Genomic DNA, 25,000 nt, shown 5'->3' on the forward strand with positions numbered 1-25,000 from the left:
ATAGTTGCATTTTTTTTTGAAGCATTAGGAGCTTCCTTATTAGGAGGTACAGTTACAGATTCAATACGTTCGAAGATAATAAATTTCCAAGTTTTCTATGACACTCCAGAATTTTTAATGTTAGGTATGTGTTGTGCCCTTATGGGTGCAACTGTTTGGCTAGCTATAGCTACAAGAGCTGGATTACCAGTATCCACAACACATAGTATTATAGGAGCATTATTAGGATTTGGCCTAGCAACTGGTAATATGAAATCAATAAAATGGGAAAAAATAAATAATATTGTAATATCTTGGCTAGCTGCTCCAATATTAGCTGGTACCTGTTCTGCTATTGCATTTACTTTATTAAGAATGTTGATTTTAAGAAAAAAGAATTCATTTGAAATAATAAAAAAGATGTATTGGTTTTTAATATTTTTAATTACATTACCATTTAGTGTCTTTCTAATATTTCATAATCCGATTGTAATAAATACCGAATGTGAGATGAAAAAAGATGGAAAGATAATAGTATCATCACCATGTTATATTGAAGATTGGAGTGCTGCTCATAGTTTTTATGCATCTGTTATATGTATTATTTTATCATCTATATTAACAGCAGTAGGTTCTTTTATTATATATATTATATATAACAAAAGAATTAATAATTACAATTTAAAGAAAAAATTATTTTGTGAAGAATTAGCTGATATAGAAAAAAATGCACAGAATAATTTCTGCGCTATTAATAATAGTAGTTTAAATTCTGTAGCATCAAATGAGACACAATTAACACAAGCAAATAATAATATAGCTAATATTGCAAAACAAAATCAAGTAGTAAACATCAATAAGAGTAGTAATAGTATAATATTGATGTTGCCAGAAGACAAAAATGGTAAGACTCAAAAAGATAACAACAAATTGAATGGAATTGAAAAAAGTGGAAGTGCAGAAGGACAACACCATGTTGTACCACTTATAAAAGATAATACAACAGAGGAGAAATCATCTGATAATACATTAAAAAGGAATGTTGATAATAAAGATACAAATATTAATGAAAATAATAATAACAATGAGAATGGTGATAAAAATGGGAATGTAAAAAATATGGAAAATATTATCATAGAAAATTTTGATCCACAAACCGAAATTGTATTTTCTTCTTTACAAATTATAAGTGCTATATTAGGTGTTGTAGCTCAGAGTGCGAACGATACAGCTAATGCTATTGGTCCATTTGCTGCAGTTTTTAATGCATATAATAATGGAATAAGAGATAAAATCAAAGTACAATGGTATATACTTTTATTTGGTGGTTTATCTATGTCTTTAGGTTTATCAATTATGGGTTATAGAGTTATTAAGACTGTTGGTATGAAATTAATTAAAATAACACCAGCTAGAGGTTTTACCATCGAACTTATTTCAGGACTTGTTGTTTTATTTTTTAGTATATGTGGTATTCCTTTAAGTTCTACACATTGTGCAGTTTCAAGTGTTATCGGTCTAGGTTTAGTTGAAGCAAAAATTAATGCAGACAATAAAAAACAGGCAAAAAAATCTATGGACAAAGATATTATTCAAGTTGATAAAGATAAAAGTTTTACCTTAACTGAAAAAATGAAATATCCATTTTCTTTTCTTAATACATCTTGTGTTAATCTTAGATTATTTAGAACAGTTTTTCTTTCATGGATACTTACCGTAGTCTTTTCAGGTAATAATAAAAATATATATATATATATATATATATGTATGATGTTTTGTTTGTGTGTGTACATTTTTTTTTTTTAATTATTTTATATAATAATAAAGTATCACTATTGTTCATATAAATGATAAGTTTGTATAACTATACATGCTTTATATATATATATATATATATATATATATATATATATATATTTTTTTTTTTTTTTTTTTTTTTTTTTTTTTTTTTAGCCACTGTGACCGCGGGTATTTACTCCTTCGCTGCATATAGTCCATCTTACATGATGAGGACACAAACTGTTTAATTAGTCATATTTTGATATATATATATTTTATGTAATGTATTATTTTATTATTTTTGCTTCTTCATTAAGTATTATAATATATATATATTAAGATATATTTTTAATTTTTTCCTTTCTTTCTTTTTTTTTTTTTTTTGTTATGTAACCATTTTTAATTAAAAATGAGTTCAAGATTTATTGCTTGAATTCTTTTTATTTATTTATTTTTCTTTTTCTTTTATTTTTTTTTTGAAATATTTTTATTTGATTATGCTGTTTTTATGCTAATTAAGAAAAAAAAAAAAAAAAAAAAAAAAAAGAAAGAAAAGAAAAATTTATGTGTACATTATACATAATATTTATTTAATCATTATATATATATTTATATTTATATATATTTATTTGTATTATTTTTTCATATATAATTTATTCTATGCATTATATAATATATATAATGTAATAAAATATTTTCATCTTTATATTTATTCATGAAAGCTGAGAGAGACATCAAATTATAAAAGTGTATATGTATATATATATATATTTATATATATATATATTATTATATGTACATATTTATATATGTTCATCCATACATCTTTCTATATCTGTATAACTCATCCCGTTATATATTTGTTTATTCATACAAATCATTTTTATCTTATTACCTTCATTTATATATACATCTATTTATTCATTCATTTTATTTTTTTAATTAATTATATATATACACACATATACATACACACACAAATAAAAAACCACCATCCTATTTTTATACATGAGAGACGTGAGAGACATTTATTATATATATATTTATATATATATATATTTTTTTTTTTTTTTTTTTTTTTTTTTTGCTTTTATATGAAAAAAAAAATGTTTATATATGTATACATATTTGTATATATATCAATTTTTTTTTTTTTTTTTTTTTTTTTTTTTTTTTGCAATTTAGAAAAATTCTATAAACTATTATATATATAAATATTATATATATATATATATATATATATAATGTATTAGTGCTTTAGTTTAATTAAATTTTTTTTTTTTTTTTTTAAAATAAAAAGGTTGTATACAAAATATTTAATAGATATACATTTAATGGTATTATAATATTCATATGTATAATTCACGTGTCATATGAAAAAAACAATTTAAAGAGAAAAAAAATATATATATATACATATAAGGAGTTGTCTACCTTTTTTTATTATTTAAAAAAAAAAAAAATACTTAAAAGGAATAATTAAATGTTTTGAAAAGATAAAAATGGAATATACAAAAGTTCTTATATTTTATATTGTGGATTAATATAAATTTTGTAATATACCTTAAATATATTTTTTTTTTTTCAAAAAAATTAACAGATTGAGAAATAATACATATTAAATGATAATAACATAATATTATTTATAGCGAAAAAGTCGTTCAAATACTTCCAATAAGCTATATAAGAACAAATAAATATACATATTTAAATTAAAGAACTTTTTTATAAAACAAGATTATTTCATATAATTATGTTGAGTTTTTTTTTTTTTTTTAGGCATTTTAATTATTAAATATTATGTATAATAAAAATATATATATATATATATATATATATATATATTATAATAATTTATTCCTTTAATTATTATTCGATTTTTTAATATATTATATTATATATTACCAAAAAAAAAAAAAAAAAGCATAAATATTTAATATATATCAGAAATATATTGGAACAATATATATAATATTATAATTGTATGAATAATTATTTAATTTTTTTTTATTTTTTTTTTATATTATTATTTAAAACCAAAATTATCTTGAAGCCTCTGTGGCGCAATTGGATAGCGCGTTGGACTTCTAATCCAAAGGTTGCGGGTTCGAATCCCGCCAGGGGTAAATCTTAATAAAATAGATAAAAAATATATTTATATTTCAAAGATATGAAAAATGTTTTTAAAATTTATTTATTTATATAAATATATATTTTTATGCTTATATGAATAAGAAAAAAGTTCGTATACAATTTATATTGAACTATTTTTATTTCTCAAGTATTTTATTCATTCTTATTCATGAATTATATGTATTTACATATATATATATATATTTAATTTGCTAAAAGGAGATTGAAAATTTTATACAATGAGCATTTTACTATTATGAAATATAGAGTATATATTACATATTTATATATATATGTTATAATTACAAAAAACATATTAAGATGTTATTATATAATGAATTTATTTTAATATATACATGTTGTTTATGATAGTATAATGCGTATACGTATAAAAAAAAAAAAAAGAAAAAAAAGATTATATTGTAATATGATTCATCTATATTTACTTGGAATATATATTAAATATTCCATCATTGAAATAAAATACATATATATATATATATGTGTTTATAATATAAGACCTTTTCTTTAAATATAATTTAAGTTGAAATAAAAAAATTATTTTATTTAATTATATTATTTCATCTATTTATGGACAGTTCGCTTTATTATTATCACACATAAAATATTAAATGATATAAAATATATATATATAATATACTTTATATTAATGATATAATTATAGTATATAATAATATGATAATATTTTTTCATTTTTTCTTTCTCAAAAGATAGATGATATTAATAATTATTATATATGAATTACAAATATTTTATATAATAAAAAAAAAATATATGTATATACACAATTATTTTTAAGTCCAAAAATAATATATTCAACAAAAAGAACTTAAAAAATAAAATATATATATATACATAACATTTATTTTTTATTTTTTTTATGGTAGCCTTAAAAACTTGATTATATTTAAAATATATATATATTACTTTATAGCAATATAATAATATATTTATTATATATAATAAATTAAAAAAAAAATTACATTCCTTCTCGAACGTCATGTGTCATCCTTGCGCAGGGGCCATGCTAATCTTCTCTGTATCGTTCCAATTTTAACAAACGGCATCTCCGAAGAGAGCCAGTATTACATACTTAATTGAAATATATGTATATAGGAAAAAATTTGCATTTTGGTTACTCCAAAAAAAAAATATATAAATATATATTATATATTATTATTTACATATACAATTTTATAATATAATAATTTACCCATCATTCTTATATTGTAAAAACTTATATTATAGTCAATAAATATATATTTTTTTTTTATATAAATGTATTTTTTTAATATCTATGTAAATACATTTTTTACGTAAATATTTATAGAATTAAAAATTTATTAAATATTTAAATTTTTGTACTTTTTTTAAATGAATAAATATATTTATAATTAGAAAAAAAAAAAAATAATAAATAATAAAATAGCTATTTATATATAAATATGCTTTTTTTTTTTTTTTTTTTACCTGAACGAGCAATAATTTTTTTTTTTTTGGAATAAAATAAATTATTATATTTATTTTATGTATATATTTATTTTTCATAGTAAAAGTGTTATATATTTTACTTTTTCTTATACAATATATTTTCATATAAGAAAAAAAGAGAACATTATTCAAAATTTCAAGAAGTGTAGAAATCCAAATGTCATAAAATTGTTCTATTTATAAAATTTTATATAATTTTTCCATTTAATACACACAATAAGAAAATATGTAATTGTATATATTGTTAAATAATAACTAACAATTTATTAATTTGTATCCATAAATAATTATGCAACACAGGATATGTGATAAAATAACAAAATATTACAAATATATCTCCTTTTGCTTCATTTTTTTTTTTTTTTTTTTTTTATTTATTTATAAAATATGTTTAAAATTTATATAACAATCTTTTAGAGTTTAATTAAAAAAAAAAAAAAAAAAAAAAAAAAAAAAAAAATAGAGAAAAAAAGAAAGGAATTATATAAAAAAATACAAAAATTAAATAAAAAGATGCAATAATAAATAAATAAATAAATAAATATATATATATATGTATTATATGTGCAATTACATACATATATATATATATATATTTATTTATTTTCCTTTTTAATTATTACTTTTTTATTGGTTTTTGTCTTACATACACTAGAATGAAAACAAAATAATAACATAAGCTTTCTTGAAACGGTTGTCCCTTTGATAATATATATATATATGTTTGTAAAAATTCATTGTGATAATTCGTGTTATTATTTTTATTTTTTTACATTCTATATGTTGATGGTCTTTTGGATGCAAATTTCTTTCTATACTCCTTTTGTAAGGTTGGTAAATGTAATGCTGGAAATCTTAATCTTCTTTTTAATAATTGTTTAATATGTGGTCTCCTGACTAAACTTGAACTTATTTCAGAGATTCTTATAATATTAATAGATGAAGCTCTTGCTCTGTGCCTACCAGCCATTTCAGAATATAATTGAGCTATAGCTCCTTCTTTGGTTGTATCTCTGAATTCTTTATACATATTATGAGTACCTGTTCTACTATCATATCTTAATAAAACACCATAGTTCTTTACACGTAATGGAAATCTTTCTTTAATTTGTTCACATGCTAATAATTCACCATTAGATTTTTTAAGTTTATTAATCTTTTTCATAAAGTACCAAAAACGAGATTTGGCATTAGTATCATTCTTGGCAAATATACACATACGATAAACATTTGGGTTCTTATCCTTAGCAGTAGGAATAGCTCTACCAACAATATGATATTGGTGTATCTAAAAAGGAACACATAAAAAAAAAAAAAAAAAAAAAAAAAAAAAAATATATATATATATATAATATATGTCATATATATATATATATTATATGTTTATTTATTTATTTATTTATTTATATATATTTAAACTTACATTTGTATTTAAAGATTGATCTATTTTTTTCACCATTTTTGTTTTTCTTAATATTATATATCAAGCTATGAGAAAAATAAAATAATATATAAATAAATATATATATATATTATTAATTAATATGTAAAAAAAATTATATGTTGATAAATATATTTTTATGAGGAACATATAATCATAAAAATAATTCTTATAAATGTTAAATATTTATTATTAATATTACAAAAAAAAAAAAAAATAATTTTCTTTTCCTTTTTTCTTACTTTTTAATTGAATGGGGATTTTTTCATATAAATATATATAAAAATAAAAAAATAAAATATATATTATAATATTCTTTAAAACACAAATTAGAAAAAAATATATTATTTTAAAATATAAAATAAATCATTAATTTTACATTCTTAAGTCAAAAAAAAAAAAAAAGAAAAAAAAATTTTATTATTTTTTATTTTTACATATAAAATGTTAAGTATATATTATATATATATATATTTATTTATATATATAATATATAATCCTAATTTTTTTTTTTATAACAGAAAATAAAAAAAAAAGGTATGTAAAATATTTTTCTTCATATAAGTTATTTTATATACATATAAAAAGTTGAAGTTGATTTTTTTTAATTAATATATAAATATATTATATATTTTTTTGCTTTGGTTTCTTCTAAAAAATTGTTTAAAGAAATTTATATATATGAGGAGGGAATATTTCATATATATATTAATATATATATATATTTTAACTATATTGAATAATGATCATATAAATAAACACATCATAATAATATAAAATATATATAATATAATATTTATATATATATGCTTTCTTTTATATATATATAACAATATCTATATTTTCTTCTTTTTCTTTTATATTATATATATAAATCATATTATATAAATAACAATATATATTTCAATATATATTATATTAAATAATAAAGTGTATGAACCTTATATTATAATAATAAAATAATGTACTTATATATATTAAATAATATATATATATATATATATATATATATTTATATACGTAGTGTTTTAAGGGATTCATATATAATAATATATTATTATATAATATATATTATATAATATTATATTTATATATATTGTATTATAAAAGGGGTGTTATATATAGTACCTTATCGTATATAAAATTAATTTTTACCCCAGGGAGTTTTTTATAGTTTTATGATTATATTATATTATATATATATATGAAGGTATTATAAAATATTCTTTTTTATATATACATAAATACATATATAAATAAAGTATATAACAAATAAACTTAAAAATTATTATGATATATATATTATTATATTATAAATAATATTGATTGATTTTATTATATATTAATATTTATATATATAAATTTACCTACTTGTAGGTTTATACATTAATAATATTATTTATTATACATATAATAATGAATTAACAACTTTATAGGGGGAAAAAAAAAAAATAACTTATAAATAAATAAAAACATATAAAATATTATATTTATTATATATTATAATATAAGCTTTTGTAGTTTTATTATATAATAAATATATGTATAACTAATTATATACATATAATTTATATATATATTAATAATATTATATATATACATATATATCCTTATTTTATTTAAAAAAAAATTCTTTTTTTTTTTTTTTTAATTTGTAACACAAAATGATATTATTATAATCCATTTTGAGGATTTTCATTTTTATATATATTTTTTTATTTTTAATATTTAAGAAGAAAAGAAAAAAAAAATATATATATATATTTATTTTATGTTACAATTAAGTAGATAATTTTCATTTCTTTTTAATTTTAATATAATATATATTATATATATATTGATATTAAATAATTAATTTTATTTTTATTAGTAATTTCATTTTAATATAAAGAAAATACCATACGTTATTTTATTTTTTTTTTCATCTTTTATATAACAATATAATTAACTTTATAAAATATGGTAAGAATGAAAACAAAATGAAATGATGAATGGAATAATTAATGAATGTTTATTTAATATATTATAATAATATAAAAAAGGAATATTACATATACATTTAATATTTATTTATATATATATATTAATATATATTAGTTTTGTTTATATTTTTTTTACATGTATAAGTATATATAAATATTTTATTGTTTATATATTTATATATAACTAAAATAAGCTTATGTGAATAAATAATTGTAATGGAATATATTATGACCACATTTGTATATACATATATATATATATATATAATATATATGTTTTATTTTATTTTTTTAATTTTTATAGGGTATCGCACTTAAAAATGTCGGTAGAATAAAAAAACATGGAAGGAAACAATTGGTTTCTAAAAACCCTTATCTAAGATTATTAGTAAAATTATACAATTTCTTAGCTAGAAGAACTAATGCTAATTTCAATAAAATAATAGCTAAAAGACTTATCATGCCTAAACGTTTTAGACCCCCCTTGTCCTTATCTAAATTACAATATCACATGGCCAATCACCCAAATGATATAGCCGTAGTAGTTGGATCAATAACAGGTAACATGAAAAGGAAAATAAAATAAAATAAAAAATATATGTATATGTATATATATATATGAATGATGTATTACTTATATAATATATTACATGATGAATAAGCTTCTACGAATCACGACGGTCTTCTGACATTATAAATGGAGATGGTAGAACGTTCTGATCCACACACATATGAATATATAATTTTATTATATAAATGTTATGTAAATATGTATATTTGCTTTTTCCATGCAAATATATATATATATATATATATATATATATATGTATATGTGGTTAACATATTAATTTATTTTATTTTTTATTTTATTTTATTTTATTTTTTTAGATGATAAGAGATTGTTTAGTTTGAAACAACTTAAAGTATGTGCTTTAAGATTTACTGAAACTGCCAGAAAAAGAATTGAAGATGCAGGTGGAGAATGCTTGACATTCGATCAATTAGCTTTGAAATACCCAACAGGAAAAAAATGTATACTTTTAAGAGGACCAACCAAAGCAAGAACTGCTGAGAAGCACTTTGGAAATGCTCCAGGTAGACCTAAATCTAAAGCTAGACCTTATGTACGTTCAAAAGGAAGAAAATTTGAAAAAGCAAGAGGAAGAAGAAAGTCAAGAGCATATAAGAAATAAGCTAATATCTCTTATATTCATATACATATAAAAAAATATATAAATAAATGTTTTCATTTTTCTGTGATGTATAAAAAAAAAATAATAAAAAAAAAAAAATTATATAAATATATATACAATACAAAAATGTATATATATATATGTATTTATATGTATATAATTAGTTCAATTCTTTTTTTTTTTTTTTTTTTTTTTTTTTTTTTCTTTTTATATATATAATATATATTTACGAAAAGTTGAGCATCATATGTGTATATATGTATATATATATATATATATATATATATATATATATGTGCATATATAAAAACTTATTAAGCTTTTAAAGTTAATATTTTTATAATTAATAAGATAAAAATTAATGATAATTTCTTGCACCAAGGTGTGAAATATTATTTTTGAATATCTACCATAATTTTTTGATGATAGACAAAAAAAATAAAAACATATATATATATATATATATATATATATATATATATATATATATATTACATTGTAAATATATTCCAAAGGAAAAAAAGATTTGTAGAAGAATTAATTTTTTTTTTTTTTTTTTTTTTCAATTGTTCATACGCATTAAAGTAATGTTTAAAAAAAATGAACTTTAGACAATTTATAATAAAGATAAAATTTAAATTTATATTAAAAACAGCCAATTCGTAAATCTGCTTATACTGTAGTATTTTCATAATTTTGTTTTTTTATCTAAAATAATAATAATCATATATATATATATACAAATATATATAATAGATGAATTTATAAAATTTAATATATATGTTCATTTTTGTTTAATTTTTTCCTTATATTTTTTTCACATATAAAAACGACAGTTATATTAAACAACCATTTTGTATATATACAAAATATATAGAACATATAATATATATGTTATTATGGTTACATATTTTTAATATTATATTTTTTATTATTTTTTTTTTTTTTTTTTTTTTTGGCTGTTCAAATCACCATTTAATGTATAACCAAAAAAAAAAAAAAAAAATAATAAAAAATAAAATAAAAAAATAATAATAATAATAATATATTTATATGTATATATTTATATATATATATTATGCATTGTACAAAAAAAGAAAAAATAATTTTTTCCGTGTGTAATTTTTTAGTGTGCAATTTTTATTTTTTAATTATACTATCATCTATAACACAATTTATTTATTCATATATTATTTAGAAGAATGTTAAAATATTAACAATATAAAATATACAAAAAAAAAAAAAAAAAAAAAAAAAAAAAGAAGAGGCAATTAACATTTTAAAATAGACAGCCAAAAATTTTATGGCTACCTATACCATTCCATATTTTTAAAATATATCTCTTTATTTTTATTTTCCTGTTGTAAAGAAATATTTAAAAAATATCACATATATATATATATATATATATATATATATATATTGTATGTTTGTTTTTTATAATAATTATTCGTCACAATAAATAATCATCTCTTTAATCGTCATATTTGTATATATTTCTAAATTATTCACTTTTTCAATTAATTTCCCCGTTATAGCAATTTTTTCCTGTTATTTTAAAAATCACCTGACTTGTTCATAATTTATTTTTTTAATTTTTAATCAATAAACAGGGGAAAAAAAAAAATAAAATAAATATATACATATATATAATAAAAAAAATAATAAAATAAATATAACAATTAAACATATAGACATATTTTCACATTTATATAATTAGATAAACAATTTTATTGCAACAGAATATTTTATTTTTAAAATGACAAACTCAATATATGATAAATCTAATAGCTCCAAAAGTGCTTTTTCTATCAATTCAGAAGTTAATAAACTGTCCAAGGATACCACTCTTGTTACGGAGAGAAGTGCTAAAGATATAATTACAAAAAATGTGCCACCTGTTGAAGAAAAGCCATTAAATGAAGTACTTTATAATGTTAGTTATAATGATTCATGTAAATATAACTTTCCAAATAATAATATAGCAGAATCATTTATGGATGCACGAGATACAAATAATTATGAAAACATTATATTAAAAAAAGGATTATCTGAAAAGGAATATTTATATAGCAACCCAAATAATAATAATAATAATAATAATATGGATAATATAAATAATATTATGCCTCATCATAATAATAATTATTTTAATATGTACACATTGGATAATAAAATGTTCATGAAAAAAAGTCAAAACAATATGAGTGATCCCAATAATAATATTACATATAATATGATTAATAAGGAAGGTATATGGAATATGAAAGAATATCCTTCTAATTTAGAAAACTATGATTATGTAGATATTCCAAATTTTCCATACCAAAAGAATAAACAATTATATAGTGCAAATAATATTGTATCTCCTTTATGTGGAGGAAATTATAATATACAACAAAAAGGTGATTCAACAAATGGATATTTAAAATATGATGCTCCTTTAGGTAGAATAAAATCATATAACAATTTGGATTCATTTCAATTACAATCTTTATCTAGTCCATCTTACCATAATAATAATATACCGTTTGATGCATTTCAAAATAAGACACTCAATATGCCATATATATTAAATGATCAAAATAAAGAATATTTATATCCATATATAAATAAAGGAATGAATGAAATAAGTAATGATTATAATAAGATGAGTACGAATAAATTTATATCACCAAATTATGAGTACCTCCTTATGTTAAATCCGAGATCTTCATATGATATACTTAATTATATAAATGAAAATAAATTAGAAATATTTAAAAAAGTTACATTATCCATAGGAACATATTTAGATGATATGATAAATATAATGATTGCTATGTTAGAAACATCATATAAATCTATCCAAAATAATAGAAATAAAAATAAAGTAAACTTGTATGATCTATATCCTTTTTATAATCCTGACCAAAACTATGCAAGAAAAGAAAGACCTACATTAAAAACGGGTAGTACATTTCTTGATAAAATTAATTCTACATTAGATGCTACAACATTAGAAAAACATAAAAATGTGCCTAAATATTTAGGAAGGATTCCAATACCTAAAACTCAGAAAACGGGAAGTATAGTTATGGATGGAATAAATAATATGTTAGATGGATTACTGGATGAACCTATATCTTATCACAAGTATGATTATTTTAGTGATAAAATCAAAGAGCCACGCGAAATAAAACAAGCAATATGAGCATAAGAGGAAATACAACCATATAAATAAATAAATATATATATATATATATATATATATATATTTATGTATACATAATGTATGAATGCATGATATATATCATCATATTTTTTTTTTTTTTTTTTTTTACAAAATATTAATAAGTAATACACTAAATGATAAAAACTATATATCATAATATTTTTTCAAAAAAAAAAAAAAAATAATAAATATTTATTTTTTACACATTTCTATATATATATATTTATTTATTTATGTATGTATAGAATTATAATCATTATATTTACATTATATTGCATTTTTATGGACCATTTCTGTTAAATAATTTGCCTTGTTGTTATTAATAATTTAATAAATGTACATAATATATATATATATATATTTGATTTTATTTTATTTTTTTATTACACCTTTGTATATTAAAAGGAATTAATGGACTTTCATTTGTTTGTATATACTTTTATTTTAAAATCGAATTATGTTATAAAAATTTTGGATTAATACATTTTAATTTTAAAAAATATTATACATATATAAATGAATATATATATTAAATAACACCATTAGCATGAGTCAAAAAAAATAATAAGTGGATTACAAAATGTGTTAATATTATTTATTACATCAAATAAATAACATGAAAGATAGGACAAAAATATCAATATTGTATTTGTCCAAGAGAGAAAAAAAAAAAAAAAAAAAAAAAAAAAAAAAAAAAAACATATAACAGGAATATTTGAGAAAATCTAAAAGTATTCTTCTTTTTTTTTTTTTTTTTTTTTCTTATAACAGTCATGTATAAATTAGTTTTTTTTTCCTAAAATATAAATAAATATAAACACAAACATATATATATATATATATAACATGATTTACAATGACATTTTAAGTTTCTGTGCAAATAAATTAAGAGGAATAATTACTTGTAAGATATTTATATGTTTATTAATATTATTTAGGTTATTTAATTGTTTATTTGTTGTAACCTCATTTTATGCTGATGAATATTTTCAATCTGTGGAAATAGCTCATTTCTGGGTTTATGGATATGGACATATGCCATGGGAATGGGAACCTTGTATTACATTAAGATCAGTAATAACTCCTTTTATTTATTATTTATTATTTTTATTTTTAAAAATAATAAACATAGATTATCCTCTTTGTGTATTATATTTGCCCAAAATATGTCATGCTATATTTGCTGCTTTATGTGATTTGGGTATATATAAATTATTGGTATATTGGTATATTGAATTGTATAATGATTTTGGTATATGTGAAGATAAAATAGAGACTAATACTATAAATACATATATAAATATTAAAGAAAAAAATGTGAATCATCAAAATAACAACAAAAATAATATTAATAACAATAATAATAATAATAATAATAATAATATTATGTTTTTCAACCCATATGATTTAATCTGTACAATATTATGTTGTCATTTATTTTGTTGGTTTTATTTTTATTCCATTTGTAGGACATCCTCTCATTCCTTTGAATGCTTATTTAATATATGGGGTGTATATTTTTTATCACAAAATTATTACCCACTAAAAAATAAATCAAACAATATGGAAAAGGTTCACATATTATTACAGAACAGTTTAATGATAAAAAAAGGAAAGACAAATTTAAATGAATGCACAAAATTAAAAGAAAGAAGAGAAGACCAGCATCTTTTTTATGCATACGAAAAGGAACATATATATGAAAAAGGAAAACAAAATTGTAAACAAAATGACAATAATATGTATGATAAAAAAATGTATGATAAAAATATGTATGAACACAATATGTATGATCACAACATGTATGAACACAATATTTATAGTACAACACATTTGGAGTGCTCCAAATTTAATAAAATAAGAGAGATAAAAAATTTATTATTTAGTTTATTTTTTAGCTCCTTGTCTGTTATATTTCGTCCGAATGCTTTAATATTTTGGTTGTCTTTATATATACTATATTTTATAAAGAATATATTTGACAAACAAAATAAAATAAGTTATAAAGAAATATTCTTCATAGCACTTACATACACAGTTTTCTTCTTAACTATTATTATTATAATTGATTCTTATTATTTTGGACACATTACATTTCCATTTTTGAATTTTTTTGTTTATAATTTTTTAAGTGGAAACAATAAATATTTTGGAGGACATTCTTTTTTTTTTTACTTTTTTTGTGTTATACCTTCTATATATTTAACCTTAACACCTTGTTTGTTTTATGGATATTATATTATATATAATCATATTATGAATAGAAGAAAGTATAAAACAATTAATATATATATGTATATATTGAAGCGAATTGATTGGATAGTATATTTTGTTACACATTTAGAAATTTTATCTTTATCATTTAGTAAACATAAGGAACATAAAATTGTTATTGGATATATACCATTTCTTACCATTTTTATTGGATATGCATTATATATAATAAAATTAGATATTAAAAAGTATAATAATAAAAATGTAAAAAATATAGAAAATATAAAATATATACATAATAATAATATAAACAAACATGATAATATAACCATAAAGGGGAAAAATAAATCTATTTTTTTCATTTCATCTGCTCTTTTTATAAATATAAATTTTATACTTCAATTTTTATGTATTCTTTTTTTCTGCCTTATACATAACAGATCACCAGAACAAGTAGCCTCTTATTTTAGAAACTTAAAAACTAAAGATGATCAAAATATTTATATATTTATTACAGATTGTTATGATATACCTTTATATTCGCATATACATAGAAAATTTAATATTGGGTTTTTAGATTGTTCACCTTATGACACAAATAATGATAAAGCTACCAAAAGCTGGAGAAAACGTATATTGGAAGATAAATTTAAACAACAATTTTTTAATATTTTTCAAGAAAATAAAAATAATAATAATAATGATATAAATAATACATATGTAGATACTATTACTCCATATATAATACCAGATAAATCATTTTATTGGTTTGGACATCATCATTTTAATAAAAAAAAAAAATTTCAATATATTTATCAAAACATAAATTTCTCATGCTTAAATTATAGATTCCATATACCTTTACGTGGTCAATTACCTACTTATATAGTTACTACAACTATTGAACTTACACATTTACAATTATTTTTAAGTACATATAATTATAAACTTGAAACAAAGCCTTTTTTTTCTTATTTTATGATTGATGAAGCAAAAAGGATAGTTCCAGTATATCATTACATATTCAAGAGGACTCCTTAATAAGTATATCGACAGACATAACTATTTATTAATTATATATACTACATATATATATATAAATGTATATGTATTTATTTATATTTATATTTATTTTATTTTATTTTATTTTTTCATAAATTTTAATTTTTCGTCAACATTTAAATATTGCATAATGCTCATTTGTCATATACACATATTACATATCATATCAGAATAAATAAATATGCGAGCATATATATATGTATATTTTTTTCTTATAAATAAAATACAACACATTAGTAATTATTAATTGAACAATATCTCATTTTTAGTAACAATTAAAAATATATATATATATATATATATATATATATGATTTATTTTGTAACTATTTTAATAACATATTATATATACCTATAGTATATACATTTTGACGTCTTTTTTTTTTTTTTTTTTTTTTTTTTTTGAATAATTAAGGAAAAAAAAAAAAATTACAAATACATAATTGCAATTATCATTCTTCTAATTTTTAATAAATTATGAACACATATAAATAAATAAATATATATATATATATATATATATATATATATATATATATTGTTATTATTTTATTTTTTTTGTTGTCAATTATTATAAAAAAAATAATGGATATGTACTCATTATATCATTCCAATATAGAGAATCAAATTGCAAAAGAATTAGGTTATATAACGAACACACGGTTGGAAGATATAAAAATGACTATAAACATATTTATTTTTATATTTATATATACTTATTATCTTGCAGTTAATAAAATATATATGTCTACATATTTTTTTATTTCTTACATTGTATAGTAATGTTAATCAAATTAATGACGAAGATAAGAATTATTATAAAGAATGTAATTACAAACTCTTCTTTTTTATTATCCAGCTACAACAAAAAATTAAAGACTTAGAAAAAGAAAACGAAAGTTAGAGATAAGAGATACTATGATTATTATAGAAAATGAACAAATAAATATAAATATAAATATATATATATATATATATATATATAATTCCTTTGTAGAGTTAAAATATTTGTTGAAGAAATATAATAGGGAATCTATTCATAATGACAACAAGACAATCAAAAGAGCCTTGCTGGTAGTAAGCTTTGTTATATTTATCATAATTTTTCTGTTATTCTGATATACTAAAGGGAAAAGACAATAAAAGATAACATAATATAATGTAATATAATTTTTTCTATATTTTTTTTATTTTTAATATTCCAATTTATATATAAATAATACTAACATTTAAAATAAATAAAATGTGAGCATATGGTTCAAAATAATTTTTTATCTCTTAAATATAAACAACAAAAAAAAAAAAAAAAAAATAAAAAAAAAAAAAAAAAAAAAAAAAAAAAAGAAAAATTAAATAAATAAATATATATATATATATATATATATATTTATATATATGTATATATATTTATAATGGTTGGTATAAACTTACAAAAGGATACAATAATGTTGTATTATCATATAAGTTGAAAATTAAACATTTAAAAAAATAAAACTTGTTCATATATGTCATTTAATATTAAAAATGTAATAAAAACTAAATGTTAAAATATATACATATATATATATATATATATATATATCATGTTTAACATTAAAATGATGAAATAACAAAATTATTATTATAATATAAACAAAAAAAAAAAACACATCATATATATATATATATATATATATATGTGCAATAAAAATTCTTTCATATATTATATATATAGTTGTTCATTTTCAATTTTGATTGAATTCGTCGTGTCCTTATTTATTATATCACTTTCATATATAATATTGTCCATATTATTATTTAATTGTGTATTTATATTTTCTTGTGACATACTCACATTTTGTTTTATTTGTTCATCCATATAAACACTTTTTTCACTTTCTTTACTTAATGGTATAGAAACAAATTCGACATTCTTTTTTTCGTCTTCTTTCTTTTGATTCTTATCACAACAAGTCGAAAGCAATCCATTGTTGATTTTTTTTTGTTTTTTTGAATAATGATCTATATATTCTTCTGGTATAGGTAAGGAACCTTCAGGTGAATTTAAATCAAAATAATTATAATCAGGTATTTCTGTATTATTTTTTTTTAACATAATAGGAGGTATTTGTTTTATTCTTTGAACTGGATATGGTACTATTAGAGGTGGTGGGCATTCTAAATTTACATCAAATTTTGGAATTAATTTTTGAACATATACAATTTTTTCAATTGGTTTCCAAACATATTTAACTTCATCTACATATTTTGGTACTTCAATAATTTTAGGAACTCTTTTTTCAACTGTATCTACAATAACTTCTCTTTCAACAAATTTGTCTATATATTTTATTTCTGGTACTTCTACTTCTACAATTTTTTGTTCTCCTATATATTTGACAACAGGTCTTGGTACTTCATGTATATCCCACTTAGGAACAAACTTATGTGTATAACCAGTAATTATTGGAATAATTATTTCTTTATCTACATATTTAACGTTTGGTATATTTACATTAGATTTCTTAATTTCTATATTTAATGTTGGAACATCATGTTTTATATTTTGATTATATACTTTAGGTATAACAACATCTGTTACTTCTACCTGTGGAATTAAAATTATTTTATCTCTTCTTAATATTCCTTGTACAACCGATACAGGAATTATAGGTTGAGAACATAATAATTTTAATTTACCATCATTTGTCCAAGACCACAATTTCTTATTATCATCATCATTATTATTATTATTATTATTATTATCATTATTATTATCATTATTGTCAATAATATTAGTTCTTATAGGGAAACCGTTCTCATCATATTCCGTATTTACATTTGATAAATAATCTTCTTCATTATAAGCGAAATGATAAGGACTCACTTGTCCTGGTATTCCATATTCTTGTACTTTAGGACTTAAATATTGTCTTGCTTTACCTAAATTATATAAATCAGGAATATATTTCACATTATCACTCTCTATATTATTTTCATTCATTACGTTTGAATAGTCATCATTTACAAATTCACTTTCACTCGATGTCTTATTTACTTCTTCATAAGCACTATGACTTTCACTCACATGTATACTGTTACTTTGATGTGCAGGTACATCATAGTTAATTTCTGAGTTTTCGTCCATTTTTTTTTTTTTTTTTTAAGGTATTAATATTGAGTATATATGTACAAGTCTTTATGTTGAAAGTAAATTGTTTTTTTTTTTGTTTTTTTTTTCACAACAAAAATGAAGAAAGATCATATAAATGTATATATATATATATATATATATATATATATGACTTATATTAAATATTAATATGCAGACAAAAAAAAAAAAAAAAAAGGACAAGTGTTAAATTACAGTTATATAATTTGCTCTTATATATATATATTTGATAAGTACACAAAAGGAACAAAAAAACACAAAGGGTTAGAATTAGGCCTAACCAAATTGGAACATACACAAATGTTACAACAATGTTAACGATTTTTTTAAATGAAAAAGATATTATTATTATATTAATTTATATTTTTACATGTATATGTAAATTACTGTGTATTAATGTTGAAGCGTTTAAAAAAATATGAAAAAAGATACAAACACTTATATATATATATATATATCTTTATTTTTTTATATTTTTTATTTTTTCTTTGTCACGCTTTTTTTATCAGCGTAGGTAAACCATGGTTTTTTATAATTGTGTGCACGCATAAAAATCTATTTAAGAAATGTGAAATTAAAAAAAAAAAATTAAGGAAAATTATTGCATGTTCAGGAAATTAACAACATTTTTGTAGAATTTCCTGATCAAGCAAGGTAAAAATTTTTAAATATTAAAAAAATATTTAAGCTACACAAAATAATATATATATATATATATAATTACATAATAAAATAAAAATTGTATAGCCATATTAAAGACATATAGATCCATTAGAGGAATAAATAAAATATATATATACATATATTTATTTTTAATTTCATGTGAAACATTTTCTATATTTCCTTTTAAAAATGAAATAAAATAACATTCATCAAATTAGTTTTGTCTATTCTTTGAACAAGAAAAGGAAATTATGATTTATTTATTTTTTTTTTTATTAATGCAAGCATAATAATTACAACAGGTAGAATTATATAAAGAATAAAAGAGAATCTTTTTGTTTTTTTTTTTGCTTCTTTATTTTTAAGTAATATTATTACACTTTATGTTATTTTAACAAAGTGTTTCTAGAATGATAAAAAAAAAAAATACTGGTTATATATTTATAATGCTTGTTTTGTGCAGTAGGTGAATAAGCATATGTAATATATATGTATATAAATTTTTAATTTAATCAACGTATATTTTCTTCTTTATTTTATTCAATTTTTTTTAATTGCATTTAAATAGTTGTAATTTATTCAAAAAAAAAAAAAAAAAAAAAAAAAAGAAAGAAAAATAAAATAAAATAAAATAAAATAATAATAATAATAATAATAATAAATTGAACATGTATAATATATATATCAAATGATAAATTAAAAATTTTAAAATATGATATCATCATCCTTTTGGGTACAGGCGTAATTATCTTGTCTCTTTGAAGCATTATAATCTGGTTAAAAAAAAATATATATAAATAAATAAATGAAAATATTTATTATATTCAACTGTTATATATATATATATATAAATGTACACATGTTTTATTTTCCTACCACCATCTGCTTCAGTGTCTATATTTGAGTCCTTTAATTTATCAGATTTCTTTTCCTTTATTTTTTTTAACCTAAAAGGTGAATGTGACAAATAATAAAAATGAAGTTTAAATTCCAAAAAAGAAAAAAAAAAAAAAAAAACAATACACATATATATATATTTACATATTAATATTATGCGTTTATATTATAATATCATTGTTGTATTTACCTGTAGAATTCTTCTCTTTCTATTTCGTCTAATTCTTTTATAATATAATTTATACCTCCATCTAGCCTTGGGAGCACAATCTATATTAATAAAAAATAATAATAAGACGAAAATTTTTATTTTATATATTTATATTAATGTAATTAATTATAAATAAAACTACAAAAATTATTGTTCATATGTTTATTATATTTTATTTTATTAAAATTTTTATTTTTTGCCTTACATTATTTAGTGCGTTAACTCTCCTATTAGTCATTTTAATTTCTTCATCGAGTGAAAAAAAAGCTACCTATAATAAAATAAAATAAAAAAAAAAATTAAAAGAAATAATAACATGAAATATATTATATTATATTATATTATATTATATTATATTATATTATATTATATTATATTATATTATATTATATTATATTATATTATATTATATTATATTATATTATATTATATTATATTATATTATATGATATTATTTTTTTTTTATCCGTGTGAATTACCTGCATAGATGCCAATTTGACTAACATATTTAAACACTGTAAATAATTTTCCCTGGTATTATTAATAACTTGACCTCCTGATGCAACACCTAAATTTCCTAAAACATCTACAGTTGGATCAATATTAACTTGAAATATTGGCAATTTAACACCTGCCACATTATTAGTAGATAAAGATAATGTTACAACAGGTCTTTTTATAGCTTCAATAATTTGTCCTTTAAAATCTCCAGCTGCCCAAACTGATTTAGCTAGAGAAAAGGATGCATTCCTCATTTCCTCACCCACTTTTGTTTTTGTCTAACAAAATAAAAATAAATAAATATATAAATAAATATATAAATATATAAATATATAAATATATTCACACATATACACACAAAAAAGAAAAATATATATATATATATATATATATATATTTATACACATATATTATATATCTCTCTTATCATACCTTTACTATATCTTTTAATACATCTCTAAAATGAATAAACAAAGCGTCACTTTTTTTTTTTAAGAGGGAATATCCCTGGAAGGCGCTTTTTTTTTTCTGCTTCATAAGTTGTAGCGTTCTACAAAATAAATAAATAAATAAATAAATATATATATATATATATAATATAAAATAAAATATGTCATCACATATATATATATATATATATATATATATATTTGAGCTTATTCTTTTCGTTTTACATTCTGGAAGGTACTGGTGTAGATTCGTCTAAGGCCCCCATTATTTAAAAAAAAAATAAAATAAATTCAAATAAAATAATTTATGAATTAAAATAATAATATCATGGATATATTTTTATTTTCCACACTATTCATAGAAAAAAAATAAAAATAAAGTAAAATTAAAATAATAAAGGTTGAAAAATTAAAGATATAATCACAAAATTGTAAAATATTATATATCCATATGTATATGTTTAGATTTATTTATATCTTTATTAACAATAATCTTAAAAAAAAATGACATTAAAAAAAAAAAAAAGGACGTATTTCGTAGCAGCAATTATTAATGATGACTATTACATATTACATATTAATGTTATTAAATACAAACATATGAATATACATGAGATGAAAAAATTAATTTTACATGTTACAAAAAAAAAAAATAAATAAATATATATAAAATACAAACGGTTTTGATGAAAAATGTTTATCTATCAAACATATATATTATATGAAGTGTATATTTTTATTAAATACCAAAAAATTGAATTATTTTTTTTTCCATGACAAAAAAAAAAAATATATATAAATATATAAATATAAATAAATATATATATATATATATATATATATATATATATAGCGAAATTTTTCTTATCTTATATATTTATTTAATGTGTAAAATGTATAAGGCTTTATTCCCACACATTAAAATGATAAGAAGAAAAACCAACGTTTAAATAAAAAAAAAAAATGTATACATTTTAATATATAAAATAAAAGAGTTTCTTTTTAAACGCCTTCTAATGATATAAAGCAATATATATATATATATATATATATATGTTTATAATATGAATTATGTGTTATATATTTAAATATATATTATATATATATGTGTATATGAATGTAAATATTTATGCATACATATTATATATTATATATATATATATATATATATATAATTATTTTTATCTTTTCATTTTATCATTTCATTTTTTCCATTTATTCCATATTTCAACTATTAAGTATATAATGTATAAATTTATAAAATTTAATCGTGATTTGTTAATTCTTTTTTTTTTTTTTTTTTTTTTTTTTCTTTCTATCTTTCTTTTTGTTTTTATATAAATTGTAAATATATAAAAATAAAACAAAATTATATCATTTTATTCTTATCAATTATTTTGCAAACTCTTCTTAAGTTGTGGAATTATATATATATATATATATATATATAATATATTTTTATTACTTTTTTGAAATGAAAAAAATGAAAATAAATAAGAAGGAATATAATAAACAATATATATAATATGCTATATATTTATCTATATATTATATATATAATATTTTTTTTTGGAGGATTCCCTACTAACATGGGCAAAAAAAAAAAAAAAAAAAAATTAATAGATTAAAAAATATATATATGTATAGTAATATTTACATATATTATATATAATATATATATATAGATATATATATAATATTATATATATATATATTATACATACAAGATTTTTATAAATTATATTAATGTAATATATTTTTAAACCTAAGATGATAGAACAATGTTGTAAGTTTTAAAAAGAATTTAAACAAAGAAAAAATATATATTTTTTTTTATATATGTAAATATTAAAAAATATTGACGTTATATATATATATATATATATATATATATATATATATATATATATATATAGGCTTCTACTATGTATATAAAATAAGGTTATAATATGTATTTATTTTATCTTCTGATGATTTAGATATTTAATGTTAATAAACAAAAAAAAAAAAAAAAATAATACTATAAAAGGGTTCATATATAAATATGTGTTATATATTCTTTAATAGTTATAAAAGATATGAAATAAATTTTTATTTAATTGTTCTTTAACAAGAAGGGTTGAAATTATATTTCCTTGTCATTTGTAGTAATAAATAAATTAAATATATATATATATATATATATATATATATTATATTTTATAAGTGTTTATCTTTTAAATATAGCATTATATCTGAACAAATTGTATACTTATATATATATATATTTTTATTTTTTTAAAATATTTAATTGATTACGTTTATTTAAGAAAAAGTCTAAAAAGGTTTGCACGTTTGCATAAAATAATTATATATATATATAAATATATATGTATAAGTATAGAACAATATATATATATTTTTTAAAATAATAATAAAAAAAATTAATACATGAGAAAAGAATGGGATATATATATTACATATATATATAATATATATATATATAAATTTTTTTTTATGATAATTAAAAAAAAAAAAAAAAAAAAAAAAAAAAAATAAATAAATAAATATATAATATAAAATAAGAAAATATGAATGTCTATATATACATTTATGCTTTGTTTGTCTGCTACATAACAAA

At 17.9% G+C, this 25,000-nt stretch overlaps 8 protein-coding genes and 3 non-coding genes across 11 annotated transcripts in view; 7 read left to right on the forward strand and 4 right to left on the reverse strand.

Moving 5' to 3' along the window:
• The window catches only part of PADL01_1340000 (sodium-dependent phosphate transporter, putative), a gene marked incomplete at both ends in the record, with an annotated part of 2,153 nt that extends 147 nt beyond the window's left edge, over positions 1 to 2,006 (forward strand). The window contains 2 exons of the mRNA XM_028683954.1: positions 1 to 1,708; positions 1,933 to 2,006. The exon at positions 1 to 1,708 is cut by the window's left edge and continues 147 nt beyond it. Coding sequence (XP_028540081.1) covers positions 1 to 1,708; positions 1,933 to 2,006 — 1,782 coding nt within the window. The remainder of the gene's footprint in view (positions 1,709 to 1,932) is intronic.
• A 1,804-nt stretch (positions 2,007 to 3,810) lies between these two features.
• PADL01_1340100 lies at positions 3,811 to 3,884 on the forward strand. The gene has a single exon. It is a non-coding gene; the product is annotated as a tRNA-Arg (tRNA).
• Positions 3,885 to 4,885: 1,001 nt separating this feature from the next.
• On the reverse strand, positions 4,886 to 4,993 carry PADL01_1340200. The gene has a single exon (XR_003699383.1). It is a non-coding gene; the product is annotated as a U6 spliceosomal RNA (non-coding RNA).
• A 1,179-nt stretch (positions 4,994 to 6,172) lies between these two features.
• On the reverse strand, positions 6,173 to 6,862 carry PADL01_1340300 (60S ribosomal protein L18, putative; the record flags this gene model as incomplete). The annotated part of the gene is made up of 2 exons (XM_028683955.1): positions 6,173 to 6,691; positions 6,827 to 6,862. 2 exons carry the CDS (start codon positions 6,860 to 6,862, stop codon positions 6,173 to 6,175), a joined length of 555 nt encoding a protein of 184 aa, XP_028540082.1.
• Positions 6,863 to 8,803: 1,941 nt separating this feature from the next.
• PADL01_1340500 (60S ribosomal protein L18-2, putative) lies at positions 8,804 to 10,019 on the forward strand (the record flags this gene model as incomplete). The annotated part of the gene is made up of 3 exons (XM_028683956.1): positions 8,804 to 8,806; positions 9,131 to 9,386; positions 9,715 to 10,019. The coding sequence occupies 3 exons, from the start codon at positions 8,804 to 8,806 to the stop codon at positions 10,017 to 10,019; spliced, it is 564 nt and encodes a 187-aa protein (XP_028540083.1).
• Positions 9,471 to 9,549, forward strand: PADL01_1340400. The gene has a single exon (XR_003699384.1). It is a non-coding gene; the product is annotated as a small nucleolar RNA snoR20 (non-coding RNA).
• Positions 10,020 to 11,778: 1,759 nt separating the features above from the next.
• PADL01_1340600 (conserved Plasmodium protein, unknown function) lies at positions 11,779 to 13,212 on the forward strand (the record flags this gene model as incomplete). The annotated part of the gene is made up of 1 exon (XM_028683957.1): positions 11,779 to 13,212. One exon carries the CDS (start codon positions 11,779 to 11,781, stop codon positions 13,210 to 13,212), a length of 1,434 nt encoding a protein of 477 aa, XP_028540084.1.
• An 867-nt stretch (positions 13,213 to 14,079) lies between these two features.
• On the forward strand, positions 14,080 to 16,488 carry PADL01_1340700 (GPI mannosyltransferase 3; the record flags this gene model as incomplete). The annotated part of the gene is made up of 1 exon (XM_028683959.1): positions 14,080 to 16,488. The coding sequence occupies one exon, from the start codon at positions 14,080 to 14,082 to the stop codon at positions 16,486 to 16,488; it is 2,409 nt and encodes an 802-aa protein (XP_028540085.1).
• Positions 16,489 to 17,093: 605 nt separating this feature from the next.
• PADL01_1340800 (conserved Plasmodium protein, unknown function) lies at positions 17,094 to 17,627 on the forward strand (the record flags this gene model as incomplete). Its single annotated transcript, XM_028683960.1, has 3 exons — positions 17,094 to 17,170; positions 17,289 to 17,407; positions 17,506 to 17,627. The coding sequence occupies 3 exons, from the start codon at positions 17,094 to 17,096 to the stop codon at positions 17,625 to 17,627; spliced, it is 318 nt and encodes a 105-aa protein (XP_028540086.1).
• A 583-nt stretch (positions 17,628 to 18,210) lies between these two features.
• Positions 18,211 to 19,635, reverse strand: PADL01_1340900 (inner membrane complex protein 1k, putative; the record flags this gene model as incomplete). Its single annotated transcript, XM_028683961.1, has 1 exon — positions 18,211 to 19,635. One exon carries the CDS (start codon positions 19,633 to 19,635, stop codon positions 18,211 to 18,213), a length of 1,425 nt encoding a protein of 474 aa, XP_028540087.1.
• Positions 19,636 to 21,027: 1,392 nt separating this feature from the next.
• On the reverse strand, positions 21,028 to 22,646 carry PADL01_1341000 (vacuolar ATP synthase subunit d, putative; the record flags this gene model as incomplete). The annotated part of the gene is made up of 7 exons (XM_028683962.1): positions 21,028 to 21,095; positions 21,199 to 21,269; positions 21,410 to 21,489; positions 21,636 to 21,701; positions 21,910 to 22,209; positions 22,364 to 22,481; positions 22,606 to 22,646. The coding sequence occupies 7 exons, from the start codon at positions 22,644 to 22,646 to the stop codon at positions 21,028 to 21,030; spliced, it is 744 nt and encodes a 247-aa protein (XP_028540088.1).
• Positions 22,647 to 25,000: the final 2,354 nt, after the last annotated feature.

The sequence above is a fragment of the Plasmodium sp. gorilla clade G2 genome (genome assembly GCF_900097015.1).
Source record: "Plasmodium sp. gorilla clade G2 genome assembly, chromosome: 13".
Classification (NCBI taxonomy): domain Eukaryota; phylum Apicomplexa; class Aconoidasida; order Haemosporida; family Plasmodiidae; genus Plasmodium; species Plasmodium adleri (nom. inval.).